This window comes from Balaenoptera ricei, chromosome 10, assembly GCF_028023285.1.
Source record: "Balaenoptera ricei isolate mBalRic1 chromosome 10, mBalRic1.hap2, whole genome shotgun sequence".
NCBI lineage: Eukaryota > Metazoa > Chordata > Mammalia > Artiodactyla > Balaenopteridae > Balaenoptera > Balaenoptera ricei.
In genome coordinates, this window is record NC_082648.1 from 88,398,442 (window position 1) to 88,422,397 (window position 23,956).

The 23,956-nt window shown below is 42.7% G+C and overlaps 1 protein-coding gene across 2 annotated transcripts in view; it reads right to left on the reverse strand.

Moving 5' to 3' along the window:
• NT5DC3 (5'-nucleotidase domain containing 3) overlaps window positions 1-23,956 on the reverse strand; it is a 56,529-nt gene that overhangs the window by 28,423 nt on the left and 4,150 nt on the right. Inside the window, exons 1-3 of one of the 2 annotated variants that reach the window (XM_059936776.1) lie at window positions 7,732-7,746; window positions 6,878-7,119; window positions 5,478-5,662 (exon numbers count right to left, since the gene is read on the reverse strand). In XM_059936776.1, coding sequence (XP_059792759.1) covers window positions 5,478-5,645 — 168 coding nt within the window. In that variant the 5' untranslated portion in view covers window positions 5,646-5,662; window positions 6,878-7,119; window positions 7,732-7,746. Of the gene's footprint in view, window positions 1-5,477; window positions 5,663-6,877; window positions 7,120-7,731; window positions 7,747-23,956 lie in introns of those variants that run through there. The other variant, XM_059936775.1, reaches the window with a different exon arrangement.

A 23,956-nucleotide genomic window follows, 5' to 3' on the forward strand; every position in this document is an offset into this window, starting at 1 on the left:
TCGCTGGTAGCACCGACGTACCGAGCACACTGTCTGCTGCTCTGCACAGCTGGCCCCACCATGCCCATTTGACAGATGGGACCTCAGAGGCTCCGGATGAAACAACCTGGCCTGGGCCACACAGCACGGGGCGTGGTGAGGCGGGGTGTCAGGCTCTCCCCACTGCCCCTGCCCTCAGAGCGTGCACCTGCGGGCCAGAATATCGACTTCTGAGTCTAGGGAGGCTGTGTCCCCAGGATCTCCCAATCACGATGTGAACTGCTTACGTAAAAAACCTCCACAACTGTCAAAGGGCACAGGAAACCCCTCTACATGGCTGCACAGCTACCTCCCAGTGCACGGCCAGGGTCACGCGTGTGCAAGAACATCTCCTGGAACCACCAGGCTGACCGGCATGCGCCAAGTTCTCCAGCCAAGCTGCACAAAGCGCTGAGTCAAATGTCACATTCGGGCTCATTTATCTAATACCTGCCACGTGTGCCAAGAAATCCCTCAATGCTATTTCCCTCCTGGGCAGAAGAGTATAGAAACAAAGTTCTCCAAAATCCACACAAAACACGAAGCCAAGGCAAAATGACCTGCATCAGGCAATTCTACACCAAGCACTATACTCCCACGTAACAGTGGAATCCAATGAACACGTCAAGTAGTTACTGAGCGAGTACTTTGTGCCAGGGCCTGGGAATGTGGCAGTGAACAAAACTGACACTGTCAGGACTTCCCTGGCGGACCAGTGGTTAAGACTCCACGTTTCCACTGCAGGGGGCCCGGGTTCGATCCCTGGTCGGGGGACTGAGATCCCGCATGCCACATGGCGCAGCTAAAATAAACAAAAACAAAAGCAACTGACACCGCCTCTGCCCCTAAGAAGTTTCCATTCTGTGGTGGGCAGGCGAACCATAAACAAATCAACACATGGTACAGTGCCTCATAGTGGTAAGTACTATAGAAAGAACGCAGTACAAGGGTTCAGAGATCTAGGGGAAAAAAAACAATGAGGAGCAAGGCTTCGGGTTGCCTGGAACCAGGCCGGAGGTTCCACCAGAGGGGCTGGCAGGTGCAAAGGCCCGAAGGTGGGAGCGTGTCTGGCGGTTCAAGGAGCGGCGAGGCAGCTGGAGCAGAGCGAGGGCAGGTGGGAGGAGAGGAGGCTGGTGAGGAAGCCGGGGGCCCAGAGCACTAGAGGCCTCTGCTGTCACTCCAAGTGTGATGGGAAGGCCCGAGGGGGGTCTTGAGTCCAGGACTGAGATGACTAACGTTTAAAGGTTCACTCTTGCTGCCGAATGGAGAACAGACTAAGGGGCAAGAATAGAAGCCAGGGGACCAGTCAGGGGGCTACCGCACCATCGGGCGGGAGGTGATGGTGGCTTGGACCGGGGTGCAGGCAGCGGGGGAGGTGAGAAGTGGATAGAGGCAGGCAGGACATATTCTGAATGAGGGAAAAGAGAGCTCACAGCTGCAGAGACTGACTTCCTCCCAAACGGGACAGCGTGGGAAGGGAGATAAGAGTAATTTTATAGTGGAGAGACCTGGTAAACACTACCTCAGCCAGATGGTCAAGGCCAGCATCGTCGGTGGTAAGTCATGTTGACAGGATGTGATGAGAATGGAACTCTACCTCCATGGTCTGCCTCCCCAAATCCACAAGCCCAGTCTAACCAGGAGAAAACAGGAGACAGAGCCCAAGAGAAGGGCATGCTAAAATGTACTGACCAGGACTCTTCACAACCATCAAAGTCATCAACGGGTCATCAAAAATAAGGAACCTGTAAGAAACTGTCAGAGCCAAGAGAAACCTAAGGAGACGTGACACCTAAATGCAATGTGGTGTCCTGGATGGGATCCTGGACCAGGAAAAGGACATGAGGTAAAAACTAAGGAAACCTGAAGCAAGTACAGACTTTCATCAATAACAATTAATTAATATCAGTTCCTCAGTTGTGATAAATGCACCGCAGTAATGTAAAATGTTAACATTAGGGGAAACCAGCCATGGGGTGTACTCTCTGTATTACCTTTGCAACTTTTCTGTAACCCTAATACTCTTCTAAAAGGAAAAGTTTGTTATAAAAAAGAGACAGCATGTGCTGAGAGATCAGAGGCGAACTGAGGAGTCGAGGCTGGTGTTAGGCTTTGGATTTGAAAAACGGGGTGAACATCGGTAACCATTAATAATCAGGAACACTGATGAGGGTGCAAATCTGGGAGGTGAAATTAAGAACCCTTCTAACACTGTCTTTCCATCCCTTGGGGTGGACGTACCGAATGAAAATATAGATTCAGTTATTACCCAATATTTATTTCAATTTTTGTAAAAACTTATTCTCGTGAAAAAAAAAAGAGAAAGGGTAATTACGAAAGGGCTGGAACATTTACATTTGCTTTTGGGGAAGATGCTAAATTGCAAACTTACTGCTCTATTACTATGCATCTCAAAAGCAGATGTCTTTCATCTCTACAAGTACTTTTAGTCTTTGGCAGGAAAAAAAATGGCACCAAACTCAATGCTTCCAACAGCCTCTTGGAAGAATTATTTTCAAATCCAAAACAAGAGAAAAATCTGCATTAGCATAACTGCCTCTATTAATATGCTTGATATAATTAGTGTTAGGACATATTTCTTTTATCAAAGCAACAAACAGACATAATGGGAATGAAGTAAGTATCTTAAATCTAGAAGCTTTTCTAATCACAATGATTGCATCTTTTTCCCATCTATTTCATCTCTCTTTTCTCTCCAAATTTCATAAATTTTTAATCTTCATGAATATTTTATTTTCATATGAACAACAAACCCATAGGGTAGAAAGAAAAGGTGTTATTAATCCCACAAAAGGCAACGTGAACAAAGAAGAGAGCATCTCTTACTTGGAAACAGACAAATCTAAGTTTAAATTCTGGTTCTGCCTCCTACTGGTCTTGTGGCCTTGAACTACCAGCTGAACTCCGTAAGCCTCAGTCTGCTCAACTGTAAAACAGAGTGAATATCCATTTGCAGGGCTGTCATGCAGATCAGAAATAATAGTAGTAATAGCTAACCTTTACTGAGTGTATTCTATGTGCCAGGCATTTTACAGAAATTAACTCCTTTAATTATCACAATAACATCTGAGAAAAGTACTGTTAACTGTGCCCATTTCACAGAGGAGGAAACTGAGGCTCAGAGACATTAGGTCAGTTACTCAAGATTACCTAAGAAATAAGTGGTAAAAGCCAGGATTCAAACTCCAGCAGTCAGGCTCCAGAACCTGTGCTTTTGGCACTGAGCAGACAACCAACAGTTGGTGCTGTTAGTATAATGAGTTTCGTTTTATAAGTGATATCAGTCACAGCAAACGTTGCAGACGATTAGATTAGATTAGAATGCCAGCACCAGTGCAAGACCCCTTCAGCTCGCTCTCCAGTGGGGTGGTGGGGAGATGGGATAAGCCGACATATAGGAGAGCAAGAGCAGGACCACCTCGCTCTTATCCTGCTTCCATCCTCAAAGTAAAAGGAAAGGACCGTGGGTTAGACCAAAGAGAAGAGAGTCTCTTGAACAAATGGAGAAATGCAGCTGGATGGCAAGTGGCTAGATGGGTTTACATCTGATCGAGTGGCCATAACTAAAGAAAGCTTGGTGGCTGAAGGGAATGTTATTTTTGGCAAGTGCCATTTCTGCATTTTGAATAAGGACAAACGAGTTTCTTATTAAATCCACTGATAACCAAAAGCTGAGGGGATCAGGAAATATACTGCACCAAATGGTGAGGATCCAAAACTTTAACAGCATTAATAAAGGTACGATACCCAGAACCAGGAAGGTGACGGGCTCCCTCTATTCCACACTAGTCAGACCCCACCTGCACTAACATCTTCAGTTCAGAGCCTCACATCTGAGAGGGATAAACCAGAGCACACACAAAGGAGGGTGACCAAGACGATGAAAAGATGAGAAAAGAAGCCAAATGAGAATGGTTGGAAAAACTAAGAATGATTCAACAGGTAAAAGAAGTCTTAGAGGGCATAATGGTCCACATAACACCCAGCCCATTACTCAAATAGTCAAGTATAAAACATCAGTTTTCATGATTTAGGTTTCTAGGTTACTCACACCCACCCTCCCCCACCCCCAGCCCACCTCTGTGGATAAACTCCTTCCAGATTCCACTGAAATATCACCTCCTTCGTTGTTTCCCCAATTCCCTCGGGCAGAGAAAGTTGTTCCAACCATCCTCTGCACACGCCTAGCTCTCTGTTCAGGTGTCTGTAGGGCTCCACCAGGCAGAGGCTTCATAATTTACCTGCCTACAGGATGGACTCCCCCACTAGACTGTTGGTTCCCCAAGGACAGCACCTGTATCCTACTCACCTTCATCCTCCCTGCTTCTATGACAGAGCTTAGCACAGAAGAGGACTGAGTAAAGGGAGAACGAATGTGTGAAGGGATGAATGACGAGAAGGGATCAGGGGTAAAAGCTGCATGAAGGCAGAATTGTTCAACCCGTGGAAGAATCTCCCCAAATTCAGAACACCTCCAGGAGGGATGCACTCCAGTCACACTTCTCGGGATGCTGCCAGGGGTTCTCAAAGGGGACTGGTCCAGATGACCTCTGACGATGCCTCTCATCCTGGTTCCTGAAACATGTACCCAAACTAGACTAGAGAAAACCACGTTTGGTTTTGAGTGTTTTTCTTCCTTCCCTATTATAAGCTCTCAACAACACTACACATCAAAAGACACTCAAATATTCTTTATCTAAGAACGCGATTCCGTTCAGTGATGAGAGTAAAACATTGCCCATGATTTCAAGAATTCCTTCCAACCAGAACTCAACAGTCTGCCGCTGCATCCGGCTTTGGGAGAACCTAAGTCACTGCTCCATGAGAAAGGAGAGGGCAAACGTCCGTGGCTGAATCTCCACTCATGAGTAACTTGGGACAGTCTTTTTGTCAGAGACATCTAAAGATTCTTTAATAAACAAACAACTATCTTCCAGGTACAAAGTTTCAGTTAGGCAAGATAAATGAGTTCTGGAGATCTATTATATAGCATAGTACCTATAGCTAACAATATTGTATTGTATACTCAAAATTTGCTAACTGGGTAGATCTTACATTAAGCGTTCTTACCACACACACACACACACACACAAACAACAATAATGATAAATAAAGGGGGCGGGAGGAAACTTTGGGAGGCGATGGATAGTTTATGACCTTGATGATGGTTTCACACACTTCTCCTGAACCTCAGTGAGTTATATACATTAAATACATATAGCCTTTCACGTGTCAATCATACCTCGATAAAGTGGTTTTTTAAGAAAACTATCTTCCAGATGGAGTCATTTGGAACGGAACCAAATCTACTCATTCATTCAGCAACAATTTACTAAGGGATGTCTACTGTGCCATGCATGAGGCCAGGTCAGCTCACGGCTAGTCTTCAAACGCCAGCGGGGAAGGGGAAGAGGACTGTGAGGTCCCCACGCTCTTACCCTGTGTTCGTTGATGAGAAGGTCCCGAGCGGCATTAAATATCAGTGTGTGGAGGTGCTTGGAATAAAACACCAAGGTGTAATCATAATCAAAGCCGTAGATTTCAATGTCCGACAAGCTCATCTCATTGTTTGAGAAGATGGCATCTGGATTCAACAAGTTGCTCATAATGGAAGGAACCAATTCTAGAAGTAAAGGGAAAAAATACATTATACCCGATGATAAATAAAGGTCAGTATGATTTCGAAACAAAATGAGTAAATTGAAGTGCAAGAGTGATTAGCCTTCCCTTGAAAACATTACACTAAGTGAAAGAAGCCAGTCACAAAGGAACACATATTGTATGATTCAATTTATATGATATGTCTAGACTAGGCAAATCCACTGAGTCAGATAGTATCAATAGACTGGTGGTTGCCTAGAACTGGCGGATGGGGAGAAATGGAATGACTGCTAATGGGCATAGAATTTCTTTTGGGGGTGGTGAAAATGTTCTAAAATTGATTGTGGTGATGGCTGAACAGCTGTTTTGATTACACTAAAACCCACTGAATGGGAAACTTTAAGTGGGTGAATTGTATGGTATGTACATAACATCCTAATAAGACTGTTATAAAAAAAAATTTGCTTCGACATCACGAAAAGATTTGTTTTTGTTTAAAAAAGAATACATGCCAGTTAGAGATTTTAGAAGATAAACATGTAGATAATTAAATATCACCCACTGTAACATCGCCCAGAAAAAAACTACTAACATTTCCTGTATTTGCCGCCCATATTGTTCTATGTACGTAGTCTACATAGCTGACCCCACACGATATACACAGCTTTGTGTCCCACTCTAAATTTAATATCCTATCATAATGTGTTCTATCATTACAGACTTTCTAAGAATATAAATTTAAATCATTATATAGGGCTTCCCTGGTGGCACAGTGGTTAAGAATCCGCCTGCCAATGCAGGGGACACGGGTTCGAGCCCTGGTCCGGGAAGATCCCACATGCCATGGAGCAACTAAGCCCGTGCGCCACAACTACTGATCCTGCTCTCTAGAGCCCGCGAGCCACAACTACTGAGCCCGTGCGCCACAATTACTGAGCCTGCGCGCCACAATTACTGAAGCCCACGCACCTAGAGCCCGTGCTCCACAACAAGAGAAGCCACCGCAATGAGAAGCCCGCGCACCACAACGAAGAGTAGCCCCTGCTCACCTCAACTAAAGAAAGCCCACGCGCAGCAACAAAGACCCGACACCGCCAAAAATAAATAAATAAACTAATTAATTTTTTAAAAACCCATTATATAAGATTCTGGTATATTGTACCACATCAACCTTTTACTCTATGTTACACACTTAGGGTTTTTTCCTGCTTAAAAAAAAAAGAACAGCATTAAGTACCTTCAGATGTTCATCTTTGCCTTTCAGGTGATTTCCTTCAGATGGTTTGTTAGAAATGTGATTATCCAAAGGATACCATCAGGGTCCCCTGGATCCTATGTTAGTTTTGAGCTTCTTTTTTGAGCAGTTCTGACTATTTGTGAGGATTGCTATTTTCATGACTTTTATTCTTCCTTGGAGGTCTTCCAGAAACTCATCCTACCTTACAACTTCCAATGAGCCCACTGGATCCTTTTAAAAATCTAAGATGCAATATGGGAGGTTAGTGATCTTAGTTTCCAACATCTTGAAACATTTTCCTATTTTATCATTGCAGGCATTATTTCATCATTACCTAGCAATTATTCCCACCTATGATTTAAAAAAAAGACTAAATAAAGAAAGCAGGATATGACAGGAGATTGCCCAAGATGTTGCAATAGTGAAACAAATCATCGCTACAATGTCATCCTTCAGCTTCCTCATTGCCCTGCCCCAAGTATCACATCATTTTCAGGAAGGTATATCAAAGAAGTCTGAAGATACCATCTCTGCAGTCATTTTTTTAGCTTTCATGGAACACAGCTGAGAATTGATAATTCTCTATTTTCCAGCATAACACTGACAGAAGAAGACATTTCACAATTATTAGATGAGTCAGAAGATGAATGCAGAGATAGAAAGCAGCTCTCTAGAGTCAGGTAATGACAGAGGTTGCACAATGTATTTCTAAAGACAAAAAGGAAGTACAACATTCTCATCCAGTCACTTCACAGGCAGTCATTTAACACAAAGAATCTCATCATGCAGCATTTTGCAACAAGAACACAGACCGTCCCATTTTGCTAAGAGGGTATGTAACAGCATTCTCTCACCTTTTATGACGTTTGTGCACCAAAATTTACCCGAAGCAACCCATCAGTAAACAAATGCTGAAGGCAGGCGACTTCCTGGAGATAGGTACAAAACCACCAACACATGCACACGGAAAGTGAACTGTCCACATCTTACTACTAAAATTGAACTATCTGTATTTTACTACCCTTCACATTACTAAGGGCCACCTCCTGGCTCTGTCGTAAGAGCTAACATTTATTAAGCACTTACCACGTACCATATGCTCAGAAGCTCTTTCTACCACCTCATTTAATCCTTACGACAACTTCATGAGGCGAAGGCTCTACTATCCCCATTTGATGTATGAGGACACTAGAAGCACACAGATATTATACAATTTGCTGAAGGACACACAACCACTACACAGCAGAGCTGGGATTTGAACCTGGTAAGTCTGGCTTCAGAATCTGCACTCTTAATGCTCTTCTCCAGGATTACGGGAATCAACAAGCATTTGAGAAGGGTGCATTTATTTTCTCAATAAAATGGAGTCAATCCTTCCTCATTTCAAGGCTTACCATAGAGTCTACAATGCTTCCTCCTTCCCTTCTGCTCACTTCTTTCTCACATTATCCACTTCTCAGGGGCCACCTGACATATCCAAAAAGTACTACTTTCACAGGGTGACAACTCCAATCAGGGCACCGTGCCAGCCACAATGACGTATTCTGAGCCTTTCAGAAGGCTCCTTATAGCTGTGGGGCTTGGATCCCTTTGAGAACCTAACAGAAGCCACAGAATCCTCTCCCCACAGAAAAACACAAATAAAATTTCATGGAAAACTTCAGGAAGGTTGACCCCTGAAGCCTATTCATGGTCACCAGGTAAGATGCCATAAGTTTCTCTCCCAGTAAGATGCCAAGTTTCTCTCCCACTGACAACCTAGATATGACCAAGTCTACTGAAAATCCAAATAGCCAAGATTCACCAACAATTCCATTTCTTCGTAGTTTCCTTTGTCAAAATCAATGAGATGGTAACCCTGGCCTTTTCTTTTTTTTTTTTTTTGCAACTAAGATCCATCTGAGGATAAGAAAGACAGTAACATTTCAAGAAACTTGAAGGCAGACAGTTCACGAGAACTAGTCCTCAGGAAGGGAGAAGCCAGCAGTCCTAAGTTCTTCAGCATCCAACACTGAAGACCATCTGGCCTTACAGCATCAACGGGCCACTGCAGAGGATGTCATTTTCCGAATAGGACCACATGGCATCGTCTGTACGAAGTGAAGCGGGATCGCTTACAGAGTGACCAAAAGCTCTTCTTTCACAAATGACCTTTCCAAGGAAGTTCTCATGGCCTGTTGACCTTAGACGTTTCTATTTAGAAAGGTGCTGGCAATGAAGTCTACGTCCCTTTCTGCTACCTGAGAAGCCCTCAGGGAACACGACTGTGCTGGAACATGGTGCTGACAGCCAGCACATCTCCAGAAGCTGCCCGGGAATGCATTCCCCACCGGAGGGAAAGCTCAAGGTGCAGCAGTCACATGAACATCACCACCGGAAAGCTTGCATGCTTAATTTGTCATCACTCGAAATAAACACGAGGGACATCAGCAGCTTAGAAGGATCTCAGCATCCCATGAAATCACTTCAAAAAAAGTGCTAAGAATAAACGCAAGTCATTACAAGGCAAAAGAAAAGAATGCCAACCATTCAGAGAAATACGGTCTGTCTAAACTGAATCTAAATTCAGTTGTCTAAACTTTATACTTGTCTAAACTCCACGTATAAACAGAAGGGCCCATGACTAGTCAGGTATGTACTTCCCCAAAGCAGACACAAGAGTGGGTACGAATTTAGAGAGCGAATTCCTTTTGCTCCTAATGGATGATGACCGCAAGACTATACGACGAGGACAAAGACGTGGAGAGACAGCTCTGCTGCTCTGCCCAAAGCTCCGGCCAGAGCTGGGTCCCAAGGCAGCCACCCTGAGCTGGGAGGTGAGCGCCTTTCCTGGGATCCGGCGGCAGGCTGGGCGCCCCCTGCACACGCACCAGCTTCCGGTTGTTCACCTGCTCGTCCCCCAGGGCACTAGGACACGCAGTGGACCACCTACAGGACCACATCTGTAAGCTTCCTGGGGTTCTGTGTTTGCTTATTTTTATTGTGGTAAAATATGCATAACACAAAACTTACCATCTTAACCATTTCAAGTGTACGGTGCAGTGGCATTAAGGTGATTCACATTGCTGTGCGACCATCCCCACCACCCAGCTTCAGAACTCCTTTCACCTTGCAAAAGTGAAACTCCACACCCATTAAACACCAGCTCCCCATTCCTCCTCCCCCAGGCCCTGGCAACCACCCTTCTATGCTCTGTCTCTAGGAATGCGACTCCTCTAGGTACCTCATATAAGGAGAATCACATAGTATTTGTCTTTTGTGAGTGGCTCATTTTATTTAGCATAGCATCTTCAAGATTCATTCATGTTGGAGCACGTGTCAGAAGTTCACTCCTTCTAAAGGCTAAATAATATTCCACTGTAAGTATATCCACATTTTGTTTATCCATTCATCTGTGATGACACATGGACACTTGGGATGCTCTCACCCGTTGGCTATTGTGAATAAAGCTGCGATGCACGTGGATGGACAAATATCTTTTGGAGCCCCTGCTTTCACTTCTTCAGGGTATATACCCAGAAGGGGACTTGCTAGATCATACAGTAACCTGATTTTTAATTTTTTGAGGACCCACCATACTGTTTTCCATAGCCACTACACCATTTTCTGTTATTTTGGTTTTTTGGTGAGTTTGTTTTTGTAAGATCACCAAAGAAGAATTCCTTCCTTGCCTTAACTTTATCTTTACTTCTGAGTATGAATGAAATCAGAACTTAGATACAGAAGTCAGACATTTTTCCACCTATTCAAGGAAAGATTTTTAAACCGTGTAAAGATCTGAGTTTGGGAAATACAATTTTTGATAAGTACTGTGTTCCCTGTAATGTTCAGAAATGCACACTGACTCTCCCTTAATAAAGGCCCCCAGCCTAATGGAGCAGTGTGTGGGGCAGTGCCCGGTAGAAATCCATGGCCTGAGTCATGTCAAGGAATACTCCTGATGTCCTCAGAAAGGCCACATGACTGTCCCTCGGCCCTTGGGGACACCACACTGGGAAGCTCTAAAGGGATACATGCCCTACTCTCAGCACCGTCCCAGGAACAGGTCAGATAAAGTCAGGAGGAGGGGCATAAGGGATGAGTCAGACCAACCGAGGTCCTCGAGGGAGCCTGTGGTAGGCAGTGACTGTGGGCCCTGGGCGTGTGTGCTCCTCACACTCTCTCCTTCCAGGCACATGGGGAAGATTACAACCCCCCCCCCCTTCACCCCTAACCACCCCCAGTCCCGCTCTGGCCGGCTCTGGCCAACAGATTGTGGGCAGAAGTGACACGGGTCACTTCCAGACCACAGCACACTCCCTCCCCTGCTGTATCAATCATGGACACATGCGCTATGGAGACACCACAAGATGGAGAAGCCCGGAAGGCTAGGCCACCACATTGAGGGCAACTGCCCTGGAGAAGTGCCTGAGGCCCCAGGAGACTGCAGGAGTGAGAAGTAAACTGTGGTTATAGCTGCCAATCCTAAACCACTGAGATTTTTGGTGTCGCTTGTCACTGCAGCATAACCTAGCCTAACCTGACTGACACACCTTCTGTTTCTCCAGTATGCTCAACTGCTCTGGGAAACCGCCCCTCCCTAACATTCAGACTATGTGGTCCTGGGGAGGTTCTGTTCCTGACTCTGGGAGGAGAGCATGTGACCCAAACTTGGCCAAAGAGAACCCCTGAATTCCCTCACCAACACGGATTCATTTGGGGTAGGCACAGAACCACCTCCAGCCAATTGTCCTCATATGTCCCCTGTAGCCACAGAGAACCAATGAGTCCAATCAAGGAAATTTCTGGATTTATAAGGGAATTTCAAGAAAGAGACATTCGTTTCTTCCAAACTTGGGCCTAAGAGTATATAAATCTGGAGATATGAGGGGCCCCCTCTAGGAACCTGAAAAAGAGGCCAGTGGGGAGGAGAGCAAGGTCAAGAGACAGAAAGAAGCCACCCAACAACATCAACTGAACTTGGATCAAGGCAAGCTTGAAGCTGGTACTACCTCTGGATTTTTCAACTGCACAAGCCCATAAAATATCTTTTCAATTTTTTGCTTAAATTAAATCAGTTTGACTCAGGCTTTTTTATTTTTATTGCTTGCAGCTGAAGGACTCCTAACTAAAAGTTCATTTCAAGGATATTCAGCCACTCAAAATTCTCACTGCCTACAAATTTCAACTGTTAACATGGCATCAAAGGCAGTCCCCACTTAGACTTCAGTCTGTCTTCCCAATCTTAAATCCTCCTTCATATGCCCTATTTTCAACAAGATGGGCAATCTACTACTCTGTGTTCTCCAGAATATACTGTAATTGAATACTGATGAATAAAATTCACCTGGAATAGTCTATCTCTCTAACTAAACAAACACTGTTCAGCTATATGGAAAGGGTGTCAAGTAAGATGTTCCTTCACACTATGCTGCAAAACAAACACCATGTGAATCAAAGAGTTAAGTTTTTTTTTCTAAATATTAAAAAGGTGGGTAAAATATATAGACTACTCTTTACTTCATCTCAGGATAGAACATAACTTTCCAAATGTAAAAGCAATAGAATAAATCAAAACAGAAAAATATCAACAGATTTACAATATAAAAATTTTAAACATCTGTGTTTCAAAAAATATCACAAATTTGGGGGGGAAGGGTTATATTAGACAAAATTAAAAGATAAACAGCAAAAGACTAATATCCTTAATGTAAAAAAAGAAAAAGCCATACAAATCCAATAAACAAAAAGATAAAAACTATATCTCACAAGAAAGGAAATTAAATGGCTAATAAACAAATGTTCAACCATTCCAATTATTTTTTTAAAAAGCAAACTAAAACAATTAGACAGGGACTTCCCTGGTTGCACAGTGGTTAAGAATCTTCCTGTCAATGCAGGGGAAAATGGGTTCTATCCCCGGTCTGGGAAGATCCCACAAGCCATGGAGCAACTAAGCCCGTGCACCACAATTACTGAGCCTGTGCTTTAGAGCCCGCGAGCCACAACTACTGAGCCCACGTGCCACAACTACTGAAGCCCACACGCCTAGACCTCATGCTCCGCAACAAGAGAAGCCACCACAATGAGAAGCCCGCGCACCGCAAGGAAGAGTAGCCCCCGCTCGCCACAACGAGAGAAAAGCCCGCGTGCAGCAACAAAGACCCAATGCAGCCAAAAGTAAATAAATAAATAAATTTATTTTTTTAAAAATAAGACAGACAGTTAAGAGTAGCTCTCTCTGAAAGGTGGGATTATCAATGGTTTTACTGTTTTTATTTCAGTTACACTTTTTTCTATTATAAGCATGTGTCACTTGGCTAAGAAAAGTAAGACCCCATTTTTCTCCAATGAGACTGCAGTGGTGTCTTCGTTGCTGTTGTTGTTATTTGTATGTGGTTTTCTTTGGGGGGTGGGGTTTCTACCCTTTTTGTTTTTAATGATAGAACACAGAGCGGGTACTGGTGCTGAGAATGGGCAGCCTCACTCCTTTATGTTTAATAAGAGTATAAACCAGTTCGAACTTTCCAGAAAGCAGGGTGGCAATAAGTACCAAGAGATGCAGATAAAGATTTATACCCAAAGATTTCACTGCAGTTATATTAAAAAGCAAAACCTGGGGGAAAACATGCTCCATTTGGAGGCCCAAACATACACATCTCAGATATCTGAACTCAGGAACCAAACATGTTAACAGGAAAATGTTCAAACAGAAAAGCTGAAATGCACTTGAAAATCCTTCAATTTTTTGGTAATGGAAAAACCAGTCCCAGAGACATTAAGATGTCATTTTTCTTTAATTAATTAGACTTTTTCTTCTTGGAATATGCCGTAGACATCAAGCTGTTCTCCTAGAAAAAGAATATAAAGATATGAAGCCCCTGAAGAAGAAAAGGAAGAAGAGAAAAATGGGGGGGAAAAAACTTTTTCCCAGAGAATTTTAGAGCTTCAAAAAACAGAAGAAAAGCCTCCTTTTCCCCCCATTTACAGTCAGCCCTGCGTGTCCTTGGGTTCCACATTCACGAATTCAACAAACCAACTGCAGAATGAAAATATTCCCCCAAAAAAATTTTTTTCCAGAAAGTTCCAAAAAGTAAAACTTTCCCACATGCCAGCAACTATTTACACAGCCTTTACACTGTATTTACAACTATTCACAGCATTTACATTTATTAAGTATTAAAAGTAATCTAGAGATGGTTTAACGTATACGGGAGGATATGCTTAGGTTATAAGCAAATACTATGCCATTTTATATAAGGGACTTGAGCACCCGTGTATTTTGGTATCCTCAGGGGTCCTAGATCAAATCCCCTGGGGACCTAGGAATAACTATACTACCACAAAGCTTTCTTTGAATCTTCCCAGTTCTCAATGGACCAACAAGTTATCCTAGTGGCTAATAATTATGTGCATTTGTGATGTGCCAGGCACCATATGAAGCAATGTGAATGGACCCCACTTAACATGAGACACTAGTTATTATCCCCACTTTACAGGAGGAAAATGAAGATGAGACAAGATTACCAGCTCGAGGTCACATTTCTTAGCTCGTGACATATTTCTATGTTCCTACATCAACAAAAGTTAGAGTAGATTTCAAATATTTATTTTTCCTAATTTGATCAAATCTTAACTTCTGCTTATATTTCACAATACTCATATTTCATGAATATTAATATTCAAAATATTTTATGAATTAGTTCATATTCACTTAACACAGCTTCAAATTCTCTTTTTAAAGGTCACGTATAGATTGAAAACAAGGTTTCAAAATTTCTTTTAGAAGTATACATATAGGGGCTTCCCTGGTGGCTCAGTGGTTAAGAATCCGCCTGCCAAGGCACGGGACACGGGTTAAAGCCCTGGTCCGGGAAGATCCCACATGCCACGGAGCAACTAAGCCCATGTGCCACAACTACTGAGTCTGTGCTCTAGAGCCCGCGAGCCACAACTACTGAGCCCTTGTGCCACACCTACTGAAGCCTGCGCGCCTAGAGCCCACGCTCTGCAATGAGAAGCCACCACAATGAGAAGCCCACACACCTCAACAAAGAGTAGCCCCAGCTCACTGCAACCAGAGAAAGCCCATGCAGCAACGAAGACCCAATGCAGCCAAAAATAAATAAATAAAATAAATTTTTTAAAAAAAGTATACATATAGACTGAAAATACATGAAAAATAAAAGTGTAAGGACTCGTATCTAAGGTGAAGCAGTATTTACATCTCTCCCACTGTTTCCACAAGTGAACTCAAGATTCCACAGCCAAATTTTAAACCCTTAAACTTCTCATCTATAACTGTCAATTAAAAAATAACAAGAAAAAGACAAACCCCACTATAGGTGATTTCTCTCAGCAAACTTCACCACATGACAACTTCCTTCTGTGAAGTTAACACTTGGGCAAAGGCCAGTGAGTTCTGCCACTGACAACTTCACATTCTCTGAAAAATGTGAATTTGTTTTGGTGCAACTGATACGTTAGGGAACAATTTGACTATAACACAAGTTTCACATGTATATTTAGACTGTTGTTTCGTGCCAAATGTTATTTGATATGATTATGTCCACGTAATACTCTTTCTGCTGATAATCAGTTACAGTCAGGGAAAGAAAACTGAGGAGCAAGTGTGACTTGGGATCAGACAATTCATAAGAGCGTACTACTATCAGACCTTACAGATTTTAAGACAACTCTTTTTATACAGATGGCCAATAGGCACACGAAAGATGCTCAACATCGCTAAGTATTAGAGAAATGCAAATCAAAATTACAACGAGGTACCACCTTACATCAGTCAGAATGGCCATCATCAAAAAGTCTACAAATAATAAATGCTGGAGAGGGTGTGGAGAAAAGGGAACCCTCCTACACTGTTGGTGGGAATGTAAATTGGTGCAGCCACTATGCAGAACAGTACGAAGGTTCCTTAAAAAACTAAAAACAGAATTACCATATGACCCAGCAATCCCACTCCTAGGCATATATCAGGAGAAAACCATAATTCAAACAGATACATGCACCCCAGTGTTCACTGCAGCACTATTTACAATAGCCAAGACATGAAAAAAACCTAAATGTCCATCAAGAGATGAATGATAAAGATGTGGCACATATATACAAGGAAATACTACTCAGCCATAAAAAAGAATGAAATAATGTCATCTGTAGCAACATGATGCAACTAGAGATGATCATACTAAGTGAAGTAAGTCAGACAGAGAAAGATAAATACCATATGATATCACTTATATGAGGAATCTAAAATATGACACAAATGAACTTATCTATGAAACAGAAACAGACTCACATCGATAGAGAACAGACCTCTGGTTGCCAAGGAGGGAGAGAGGTGGGGGAGGGATGGAGTGGGAGGCTGGGGTGAGCAGATGTAAGCTATTATACATAGAATGGGGGGCTTCCCTGGTGGCGCAGTAGTTGAGAGTCTGCCTGCCGGTGCGGGGGACGCGGGTTTGAGCCCTGGTCTGGGAGGATCCCACATGCCGCGGAGCAGCTGGGCCCGTGGGCCATAATTGCTGAGCCTGCGCGTCTGGAGCCTGTGCTCCGCAACAAGAGAGGCCGCGATAGTGAGGGGCCCGCGGACCGTGATGGGGAGTGGCCCCCGCTTGCCGCAACTGGAGAAAGCCCTCACACAGAAACGAAGACCCAACACAGCCATAAATAAATAAATAAATAAATAAATAAATAAATAAATAAATAACTTTAAAAAAAAAAGAATGGATCAGCAACAAGGTCCTACTGTACAGCACAGGGAACTATAGTCAATATCCTGTAATAAACCATGATGGAAAAGAATGTTAAAAAAAAAATGTGGGGCTTCCCTGGTGGCGCCGGGGTTGGGAGTCTGCCTGCCAATGCAGGGGACACGGGTTCGAGCCCTGGTCTGGGAAGATCCCACATGCCGCGGAGCAACTAGGCCCGTGAGCCACAGCTGCTGAGCCTGCGCGCCTGGAGTCTGTGCTCCGCAACGGGAGGGGCCACGATAGTGAGAGGCCCGCGCACTGCGATGAAGAGTGGCCCCCGCTCGCCGCAACTGGAGAGGGCCCTCGCGCAGAGGCGAAGACCCAACACAGCCATAAATAAATAAATAAATATTTAAAAAAAAATGTGTGTGTGTGTGTATGTATATATATATAGATAGATAGATAGATAGATAGATAATTGAATCGCTTTGCCGTACAGCAGAAATTAACATAACATTGTAAAACAACTATACTTCAATTAAAAAAATTTTTTTAATAAAATAAAAGCAACTATTTTTAGCCAGAAACTGTTTTCTCCAGTATCTCTCAGTTGTTAACCACTTTTACTTCTGCAACAGCCCAACAAAAGATGCCAAGATGAAACCACGTATCTAAGGCATCCTATCCTTTTCTCCACGAAGGTGAACATCTATGGGGTTCCCTGCCCAGCACGCCCCAACCCTCAGATAAGCAATGGCCCTTCCCCACCTCTGAACACACACATTCTGGGCTCTTCCAGGACCCTGCCCCACCCCTCCAGCCACAGCTGTTCAGACTAGAACACCTGACTTGCACTGGACCACTTCCAGGGTCCCACCTCCAGGGTGGGTACCTACCTCAAGCCAGGCTAAACCAGAGTCCTCCCCTCATTTCTTTGTCTTTACTATATAGCTTTATTGAGGTACAAATGATACATAATAAATTGCACACAGAGCATACAGTTTGATGAGGTTTGACATACATACACACCTACAAAGCCATCATCAAAATAAAGATAATAAGCGTACATCTAACATCTCCAAACATTTCCTCACACCTTTTTGAATCCCACCTCTCCCTCAGTCCCTTGATCCCCGCCCATCCCCAGGCAACCGCTGTTCTTCTTTCAGTCGGATTCGTTTGCATTTTCTAGAACTTTATATAAATGGGAATCATACATGTGTAATATGTTTGTAAATTGATTTTCCCGCTTACTAAACCCTCAGGAGTTTTTTCAATAAGCACCCACTATGTGCCAGACACTGTACAGAGGATTGTGCAGGGATTATTTAAAAAAATAATAATAAAGCAAAGGCTCTGTAGTGAGCAACATCCCAGGCAGTGGGGAAGACCAAGAAACACCACTCTGACAGGTGGAGACAAGAGGAACTTAACACCGGGCTGGGCGGAAGTCATTCTATTGCGTTTATTCATCTCAAAAGAAGCTTTCATTTTTCCAGGACTTTAGATATTTTGCACCATCTCCAGGGAAAAGCAATCCATGACAAATAGAATTAGTCATCCAAATAATTTATAATACGCATGACATTTATACTACTCCCACCAAAAGTTAAACTTATATCTTATTACTTTGTAATATCTGTAATTCTGACCGCTCCATAGAAATCCATCAGGCTTCCTAAAGTTCCAAACATAAAATTATATGCAACTGCACTTGAAATAAAATTATATAAAGTAATGGTTTAATGACACCCTAATCTTAAGTCATTTAATAAAAAACAAAAAACTATTCAAAAGAAAAGTACATTTGTTTCAAGGGAAAATCTTAAAAAATTTAGTCATATCAGAAGATCAAATACTAAGCAAAACTATCACAATTTTTCATCAAAGCACAGAGGAAATAGAGAAGAATAAATATCAGTGCCCTCCATATGCCATGCACTGCTTCCCTCCACTTTGAGACAGTCGAACCACATGTGGCCTCCTGTGGTCAGGACCAAGTACCAACAAGGGACATCAACAAACACGAGTGAATGTAAAAGCGAGCTTCCCGAATGATGAAGTCAAAGGGCAGGGTTAGGATGACACACCATCACCATCTTCTTGGAATCACCTACTCTCTGTGACTCAGGCCATCCAAAATAAAAATTGGCAGCCTTGTGATCACATGGCAAACTCAAGCAGATGCCGGGTGGCCGCTAGCGAGGGCTATGGAAAAGGGGTTCCTTCTCCAAGCAGAGGACTGGACTCCACGACCTCTAGCGGCCCCTCTGGTTCTCTACTTTAGGAACTTCCTTCCTACGTGAAAATTATTATGTGGCACGTTTCTCCCTTAAGCCCTTTTGCTATTTTTTCCTGTAGCCATGGATCATCAACATCACACACCTAAACAAAAGATTTCTAAAGAATGTGTCATGCTACTGTTCTAAGATACACAGAAAGGTATAAAAATAATACAAACAACACCCACGGCCCCACCATGCAGCTTAGGAACTAAACCCTCTAAGACGTCACCTGCATTCTCCTCCTGCGGAGGGGGTAACCACTACCCTGATTTGGGTGTTTAACATTCTTCCTGCATTTCTTTAGACTTTGACCACATGCACGTGTATCCCTACAGGTGATCTACGGTATTTTTTGTGTTTTCAAATCTTTTATAATTAGTATATGTCTGCAAATTGCTTTTTTCCACTCAGTCTTGCTTTTGTGAGACTCATCCATGTTGATATACAAGCACAGCTTAAGTTCAGGAGTCAACATACATCCTCTCTGAAGGCCCAGTCCGTAAACACTGTGCGAGCCATACAGTCTCTGTTGCACCTGCTCAACTCTGACATCATAGCACAAAAGGAGCCAAAAAATATATACATGGAAACGAATGAGTGTGGCTGTGTTCCGATAAAACTTAACTAGAGGCTAGATTTGGTCCGTGGACTGTAATTTGCAACTCTTCCCATAGTAAACATTACTTCCTTTCAACGCCATTTTGGTACTTGTCTGATACTCATACAAGCTGGTTTTCTTTGGTTTGCATTTGCCCGAGATGTCGTCTCCCATTCTGTTAACTTCAACCTTTTCTACATCTTTATTTTGGGGTGTATCTCTTTAAACAGCACCTAGCTAGATTGTGTTTCTTATATCTGATCTGACGATCTTTTAATCTGAGTTTATCATGATCACTGATATATTTGGAATTATTTCCACCATCATCCTTCATGGTATTTCCTGCTTTTTCTCAGTTTCTTTTACCTCTTCTCCTGCTCTCTTTCGGACTGATTTCTATATTGTCAATGTGTGTTTAGATTTACTCACAGGTCTACCAATTTCTTTGCTCTCCCTTTGGGGCTAGGTTGAAGGTCTATTCATCCAGGAAGAGTTTGCATTTGCTTCTATCAGGAAACCCTGGATGCTATCACCCTGGAACCACATTTAGTTAATTTCTCATCTTGAGATTCCACAAGCAGACCACGCAAGCAGAATAAATTCAAACCCAAGCCCATGTGAGGACTAGCCTATGATTACAAGTCATGGGGAGACTTTCACAACACCCCACGCACACACAGGAAAAAGTCTAGAGCAGAGACCAAGAGTGACAAATTTCCCTATTGTCTCTGCATGGAAGGCAGCCCTTTGTAGGTCCCAGATTCTTCACTGGATAGTCTCAGACGGGGTGTGTGTGTGTGTGTGTGTGTGTGTGTGTGTGTCCTCACAGCAGGATAGAATTTACAGGCGTGTGTGTGTGTGTGTGTGTGTGTGTGTGTGTGTCTCCTCACAGCAGGATAGAATTTACAGGCATCTGTGTGTGTGTGTGTGTGTGTGTATGTGTGTGTGTGTGTCCTCACAGCAGGATAGAATTTACAGGCATCTGTGTGTGTGTGTGTGTGTGTGTATGTGTGTGTGTGTGTGTCCTCGCAGCAGGATAGAATTTACAGGCATCTGTGTGTGTGTGTGTGTGTGTGTGTGTGTGCGCGCCCTCCCAGCAGGATAGAATTTACAGGCATCTGTGTGTGTGTGTGTGTGTGTGTATGTGTGTGTGTCCTCCCAGTAGGATAGAATTTACAGGCATCTGTGTGTGTGTGTGTGTGTGAGCGCACACGCACGCACTCCCGCCCAGCAGGCACGGCCAATAAAACCCAACAAATTCTCCCAAGACTGTAACACCTTCAGGGCTGCTCACTAGTCTTCATTTTCAGTCCCTGTGATTTCTCTTCAGTTTCTCAGAGCTCAGCTATACAGGCAAACAATGCTCTTTGTATTTTTCATCTGCATGTGAATATCCCGTACAAAAAGGTTTTGAGACTATCTAGTCTGTCAAATTGCTGGAAGCCAAAATCCAAAAGAAATTTAAAATACAGAGCATGTCTGTGTTTCCACGTGTCTTCAAAAGCTCAATTAAGGATTGGTTTCCAACCCCAGCCTGTAAAAATACAGATTCCTAGGCCCTGGCTCCATGCCTTCTGAATCAGAATCCCCAGGGCTATGGCCTCGGAAGTCTTCATTTTTAAACAAGCTCCCAGGTGATTCTGATGTGCCCATCAAGTTTGAGAACCACTGAAAAATGCATATATTTTTAATTCTACTTACCTTCAAAAACTGGCAAAAAAATTATCTTTTCATCTCCTTTTTATATTTTTATCTCCTTTCACATCCTGTTTATGCTACCCAGGATGCCCTAGTGAAAAAGGGAAAAAAATTCTAGATTTCAGCCCCTCACTCTATGCTGATGGGTCACCCTACCACCTCCACACAGTTTCAGAAAACCTCAAACATGTCAGGCCCCAAACAGGTCATTATTCCAGACAGACTTCTGGATGTTATGTGCAAATTTTAATCTAGAAAACAGTCCCCATGCTGAGTTCCACCGCCACAAGCATCCCATCACATGTCAGTCCTTCACGCTTTCTTGCACGACAACAGAGGGGATAAATGAGCAGTGGACTCGCCAAATGAGACAGATGCTTCAGAAACCCCTTGGAATTATATACAAAATAGTTTGTGTGTGTGTGTGACTGCTTGTGTTATGTGCAAAAGTACAAATGTGTATATTTTTCTAAAAACAATATACAGCTTTCTCCAGATTCTCAAAGGGTCCCTATTATTCTCTCTGCTGCATAGAAAATGCATGTTTCATTCTCCAAAGAAGACACACAGATGACCAACAGGCACATGAAAAGATGCTCAACATCACCAACTATTAGAGAAATGCAAATCAAAACTACAATGAGGTACCACTTCACACCGGTCAAAATGGCCATCATTAAAAAAATCTACAAATAACAAATGCAGGAGAGGGTGTGGAGAAAAGGGAACCCTCTTACACTGTTGATGGAATGTAAATTGGTGCCACCATCATGAAAAAACAGTATGAAGGTTCCTCAAAAAACTAAAAACGCAGTTGCCATATGATCCAGCAATCCCACTCCTGGGCATATAACATATAATTATATAATTATTAATTATAGAACTATAATTCAGAAAGATACATGCACCCCTATGTTCACAGCAGAACTCGTCACAACAGCCAAGACATGGAAATGACCTAAATGTCCGTCGACAGGTGAATGGACAAAGATGTGGTACATATATACAATGGAATGAATGGATAAAGATGTGGTACATATATACAATGGAATACTACTCAGCCATAAAAAAGAATGAAATAATGCCATTTGCAGCAACATGGATGCAACTAGAGATGATCATACTAAGCGAAGTACGTCAGAAAGAGAAAGACAAATACCATATATATCACTTATATGTGGCATCTAAAATATGACACAAATGAACTTATCTACAAAACAGAAACAGACCCACAGACATAGAGAACAGACTTATGGTTGGGGTGGGGGGTAGGAGGGAAGGACTGGGAGTTCGGGATTAGCAAATACAAACTATTATATACAGGAAGGATGAACAACAAGGTCCTACTGTATAGCACAGGGAACTATATTCAATATCCTGTGATAAATCATAATGGAAAAGAACATGAAAAAGAATGTGTATATATATACAACTGAATCACTTTGCTGTGCAGCAGAAATTAACATAGCATTGTAAATACTTCAATAAAATAAATTTTAAAAAATAAAAAGCATATTTCTGGTTACAATTAAGGATTTAGACATTATTAATATACATTCTTGTTACAGATATTATTAGAACTTCCTAAAGTCTTCTTTAGAACATCTATTTTGAACTATTACCTCAAAAAAAGGGGATCCAAAATTTATTTGGGAAGTACTATATACCTCTGTCCTCCCTCTTGGAGAGTCATGTATTTTAAAGGCTCTGATTCACTAGCTCTGATAAGCCTATCGGTAAAGAAGCTCCTTTCACATACATTTTGCACATTTCTTTAACCACATCTCTCAGAAGATGGTGGAACCCAGTCTAAGAAACACCGGCCTAATTTTTAAATTGTCTTACAGGTATCTCTTTAACCCGCTGCAGTTCCTCGAGGGAAGCGTTTGCATTTTGTGCTTATTCTATACACACTAAGCTCACACCATTGAGCTACAAACAATCCTCACCAAACATCAACCAAGAACTCTGAATAAATCCTTCAACACCCTGTAAAACCTTCTTCTAATGATTCACACTTATCCCCATCCTTCTTTCCACAACTTAATATACTTCATAGCCCCGGCCAAGTAGCCAAACGTTCTAAAAAGGGCAGGCTCTGGGATGACCTCTGAACGGGGGAAAATCCACCAGGCTACCCAAACGTATGGTTGGAGTCACTGCTCTTGAAGGCACAAGAATGTTCCGTTCGTATGTAACAGGACAGGATAATTACCTGATGAGCACACAGGGAAGGCCAGGGATTAAGTTCAAAGAAGTCGCACACAACATATAACAGACCACACACAAATATATTCATCCCTTTAAATTATAATCACACAATGATTTCTTAGACTTTCACCTTTTTAGGGCAAGGTTTCTCAGTGTTGGCACTACTGACATCTGAAGCTGGAGTTTTCTTTGGGGGGGCGGGGCAGGAGAAGGTACTATACATTGTAGGATGTTTAGCAGCCCCCCTGGCCTCCACCCACTACAGGCCAGCATCACTCCCTTTCCCCCAGTTGTGACAGTCAAAAAGGTCTCCAGACATTGCCAAACATCCCCTGGGGGGGGTCAAAATCCCCCCTCCCTTACTCTGTTTGAGACCCACAGTTCTACAGGAAATTTTTGCCAGAGGTAACCAATAAGGAAATAAACCAGTATTTCTTTTCCTAACAATATAAAGAAACTTTTCCTTGGGCTGAGTTTGACTTAAGATACATAAATATTACATGAAATCTCAAGTTAAAAAAATAAAAGGAACAAATTCCAAGTGAGGGATATTCTACATAGTATGTGAGCAGTACGCCTCAAAACTGTCAAGTGGGCTTCC